This window comes from Impatiens glandulifera, chromosome 6, assembly GCF_907164915.1.
Source record: "Impatiens glandulifera chromosome 6, dImpGla2.1, whole genome shotgun sequence".
NCBI classification, from domain to species: Eukaryota; Viridiplantae; Streptophyta; class Magnoliopsida; order Ericales; family Balsaminaceae; genus Impatiens; species Impatiens glandulifera.
The window spans coordinates 42,112,802-42,117,671 of NC_061867.1; the positions used below are offsets into that span (position 1 = coordinate 42,112,802).

At 29.3% G+C, this 4,870-nt stretch overlaps 1 protein-coding gene across 1 annotated transcript; it reads left to right on the top strand.

Moving 5' to 3' along the window:
- The first annotated feature begins 470 nt into the window (after positions 1-470).
- On the top strand, positions 471-4,041 carry LOC124942653 (transcription factor UNE10-like). Its single transcript, XM_047483199.1, has 6 exons — positions 471-670; positions 739-1,240; positions 2,060-2,182; positions 2,270-2,335; positions 2,920-3,357; positions 3,663-4,041. The coding sequence occupies exons 1-6, from the start codon at positions 531-533 to the stop codon at positions 3,780-3,782; spliced, it is 1,389 nt and encodes a 462-aa protein (XP_047339155.1). The 5' UTR covers positions 471-530; the 3' UTR covers positions 3,783-4,041.
- The last annotated feature ends 829 nt before the right edge of the window (positions 4,042-4,870 follow it).

Consider the following 4,870-nt stretch of genomic DNA (forward strand, 5'->3'; position numbering starts at 1 on the left):
AAAAAATATAATTATATATTTATACCCTATAAGCCTTTTTTTTTATTTATTTATCAAAATTTACGCTGCTCTTTCAAATCAACACTCATCACTATTTTTAAAATAAACCAATGTTCATTTAAAAAACATACCGAACAATCTCTAAGTAAAATTGTAAAAAACCCATATCAAACAAGCTCTAAGTAAAATTGTATAAACCCCAAATCAAACAAGCTCTAAGTAAAATTGTAAAAAAACGATATCAAACAAGCTCTTAAACGTCAAAGTTGAAAGCATTATAAGGCAGAAGCGGCCCCTCCCTTGGATAAATAATTAATGAGAAATGAAGCCAATTCATATCCATTCACTCTTCCTTTTCTTTCAACCACATGTTCTCTGTCCCATCTCAATCAATCCAAACGTGACCTTCATTTAGATTAGGACCACATCAAACTCCATATAACAAAACCATCTCATGGAAGAGCTCCTATTTACTAGGAATTCTTAAACATCTAAATCTATCTATATAAAAGACATAGAAACAGATCATCATGAGTCAGTGTATTGTACCCAAATGGAATTTAACCCAACAACAACAACAACTAAGACAAGACCAAGATCAAATACTTGAAGGAGAAGATCAAGAAGGCCAAAATCATCATCTTCACAATCTCACTCATTTTGTCTCCATGTATGTTCTACCCACAAAATCTATACCATTTATACAACATTTGTTTTATGTTTTCTAAATTTTTTCAGGTCAAAAGATGAAGATATTGCAGAGCTAACATGGGAAAATGGGCATTTATCAATGAATGGTTTTAGTGGACTTCTTCCTCCTCCTCCGACAAAACCAACATGGGCAAGAGCAGGTGAAACGCTGGAGTCTATTGTTCATCAAGCAACAATAATGCCCCAAAAACAAAACCAAGATCAACAATTTAGCCAATTTCTTGATCAGGGTCCAGCAACTATGATATCTCAGGCTCTTCCTACTGCCGGAAAATGGTTTAAAAACTCCGGTAATGAACGGATGGCAGTTTCTGGGCCTGCCGGAAAACGTACTAGACATGTTGGGGTGGCTGCTTCTGAGGAGATTGGCGCAGGTGCAAGTGCAAGTGCAACATTTTGTAGGGAGAATGACAATAATACACTTATGACTTGGGGAGCTTCTTTTGAATCTCCAAGAAGCTTGAATTTCATTTCTAGAAGAACATCAAAGACTATTGATGAGGATTCAACTAATTGCCTTGGTGATTCGGTAAGGATTAAATTTCTTGTAATAAATTTGTTTGTAAATGCAATTTTTTTTTAAATATCTCCTCCAAATATAGATTTAAAATAAAAGTTAAAGAGTTAAACTATTACTACTATTATATATATTATTATATAATATTAAAATAAACTGATTTGATAGATGAGAAATGAAATGAAATAATGTTTGATTATGTGTGAATTATTTAAATAATTTCAACAAAATAAAGTCAAAAGTTTATTCGGTGTTACTTAAAAAAAAATGTTGAAGAGTGGTGATTTTGAAAAATGAGTTTTTTACAGGAATAGAGGGTATTAATATATAATGATAAGATATATTTTTTTAAAAATATATAACATATTTAGTATTTTAATTAATGAATTGAGTGATATAGTTGATGAAAAATGGATGAAATAATGTTTGATTATGATTAAAATTGAACAAGCTCTTAGATTTCATATTTATATGAAAATAGAAAAAACAAACAAACATGATTTTGTTACTTTCTATAATAATTATCAATCAAACAATCTTTTTATATTTATAATGTACCTCAAGAATTGCAGCATGTGATAATTAGATTTGATTACATATGCTTGTAAATTTGATACTTTCAAAAAAAAATTAGATAAGGTATAAATGAAAAGGATAAAAGTGGACGAATTATCCTCTAAAAATAAAAGTCTTATGCTTAAAGTAGTTACAAATTTCGAATTCAATTCTTAAAAATACGCTTTAAGTTGAAGTTGAATTAAGTTGAAGTAATAATTATAACGTAAATATTTATTATGTTTTTATAGAAAGAAAATTTGAATTTGGTAACAGGTAAATAGGGAAGAGATCGAGGAATATTACGAAGAACGAGAAACTAAAGATGAAATCAGCGGTCGATCTCACTCGATAAATCGAAGAAGTCGAGCTGCTGCAGTGCATAATCTTTCAGAAAGGGTAATATTTTTACTATATATTTAATTACATATTTTGAAGTGTTGTTTATTTATTTTGTATGGCATCTGGTTCTTCATTGGATTGCAGAAGCGTAGAGATAGGATCAACCAGAAGATGAAAGCTTTACAAAAGTTGGTCCCAAACGCTAGTAAGGTATATATGCTTTACTAAATAATAAAATTAATTAGTATCAAAATTCTAAAGTTCTATAAGTAAAATTTTTTCAAATGACATTTTTAAACAAGAAAAGTAATTAGTATTTTTTTTTTTAATTTAGAAATCTAACACGACACCTATAATCCTCACCTTCGTGCCAATCAAACATATAATCTTAGACCCGACTCTTACTGCTTGAGCTAATCTAATCAGTTAAAATTAAATTAGCATTAAATCCCATTTGTAAGAATTTGGTCTAGAAAATATGGAAAAATTCATTAAAAAAAGTTGTGTTTGGAATTTTTACCCTTTTTCTATTACTTTGGATGATGATACATCCATTAATATAGATATCCTTATATTCTTTATCCTTCAATCCTACAATTGTGTTATAAACACTAGCATTCTTTCATTTCATATCTCATGGCTAGAGAAGAAGCTTTTTCAATGTCATTTTAAAAACAAATCAATATTTCTCGAAAGTTTCTTCCAAATTAGGAATTCAAAAAGGATATGCTCAAGAGGGTCATCATCCTCAATTTGAGTTACATTGAGTGACCAATATATTGTTTTTGTTGTAGACCGATAAAGCATCGATGTTAGATGAAGTGATAGACTACCTAAAGCAACTCCAAGGACAAGTTCACATGATGAACGCGGTTAGAAACAACATGAACAACATGTCCCAAATGATGATGACACCCATGGGAATGCAACAACAAATGCAAATGTCTCTTCTAGCCCGGATGGGAATGGGAGGAGTTGGACTTGGAATGGGGATGGGGATGGGAATGGGGGGCATGATGGACATTAACACCATGGCAGCCGCGGCCGCTGCTGCTTCTTCAAGACCCCTTCAACATTCCACACCCAATAATATGCATCCTCATGCTTCTCTCTTGCCCTCTATGATCCCAATGCCGAACCAGGCTCAAACCGGAGCGCTTGACCATTCTCAAGCAACACGGGGTTCTTCTACAATTCCCTTCAACGATCCATATGCATCATTTCTAGCCCAGGTATGATATGATAGTCTTTTAAAATAATACTTTATTACAATCATCGTCAAAATTATAAACACTTTTGAAAATGATCAATGTAACAAGTGAAAGTGAAAAATGTAATTGAACTAGGGGATACAAAAATGTTTAGTTTATGTTATAAAAAAAAGAAGATAAATTGATAAGATTTGTTGAAAAATGATTTTTATTTTTTTGGCAAAGTTGTAAAATAGGCTTCATAAAAGGTTTCATTGATAGGATAGGGGTAGTTTGATCATTTTGTACTCATATGCCTAAAATGTTATTTTTAATGTATTTTATAGTCTATGAATATGGACCTATACAACAAGATGGCGACACTGTATCGAGAACAAGTTAATCAAGGAATAAAGCAGCAAAATATGGGTTCTTCTTCTCCGTCAAGTCATGTCCAAAGGGAATAATGATCTAATTGCATGTCCCTTGAACTCATACTATAGGACTTTTCAATTCTTTTGAACCATTAAATGAATGTGTTTAATAATAACAGTCAATATTGCAATTGTAGATTAATTTGTATGTTTAGTAAGAGTAATTTTGTTTAATATACAGTTGTCGAAATCATTTGATAAGCATATTTTAGTAAATTTGTAAGTGTTGAACGAGTTTTAATGAAAAAATGTCAATTTTTCCTTTTACAATTAGCTAAAAATATTGTTTTGGGATTATAATATCATTTCACATTTAATTAGATGACTGGCTTTTCATTCAATATATTTATATAAGCAATTAATTTGTTCACAAGTCACCACCAAAATTTGCCAAAATGAAATATTTTTGGAATATTTATTTGTTAAATATAATCCAACCAAATAGGCTATTTTAAGTCATTTCTATTCATTCTCAACACTCAACCATACCCACAATGGAGCCTACATGAAAAATAAATTATTTTTTTTCATTGTTAAATTTTGAGAAAATTATTGAACCAAAATAGTTTGTTTTAAATGTACACTATTTTTCAATGATTTGTGCATGTCCTCCAAATAGGAAAAAAAGGATTATTTAAAAAGCTAATAGTTTTTAAATAAAGGTCAGTTAATTTATATATATATATATATATATTATTTTTTACGATACAAATATTCACATTACCCCCTTAATTTTTTTAATTTAATACAATAAATTTTTTTTTATCTAATTTATAATAAAAAACTTACCTTTATCAATTATCGTTTTTATCCACAATTTTTCTCGTTATATTTTTAAGTACATATCAATTTTTTTTTCACCCACCCAACTCGAATTTTATGATCCGTAGTATATATATAAGATTATTATTAAAATATTAGTGTACCTTTCATTTTATTTGGTATAAATGTTAATTTTAAATTATGATTCATCTTATATATTATTCTTTTGTTACACGAATTATTTTTTTTTGGATTTTCTCAATTATTGTCTAGTTCATTCTATTTGTTCATATATATATATATATATATGTGGAAGACATTCAAAACAAAATATACCAAAACAGCCTAATAAGGATTTG

Excerpts from the sequence above, each read along its gene's own strand:
- LOC124942653 (XM_047483199.1), top strand. The coding sequence starts at position 531 with ATGAGTCAGTGTATTGTACCCAAATGGAATTTAACCCAACAACAACAA. Across the intron at positions 671-738 it reads CTCACTCATTTTGTCTCCAT|GTCAAAAGATGAAGATATTG; the intron begins GTATGTTCTACC and ends AAATTTTTTCAG. Across the intron at positions 1,241-2,059 it reads CTAATTGCCTTGGTGATTCG|GTAAATAGGGAAGAGATCGA; the intron begins GTAAGGATTAAA and ends ATTTGGTAACAG.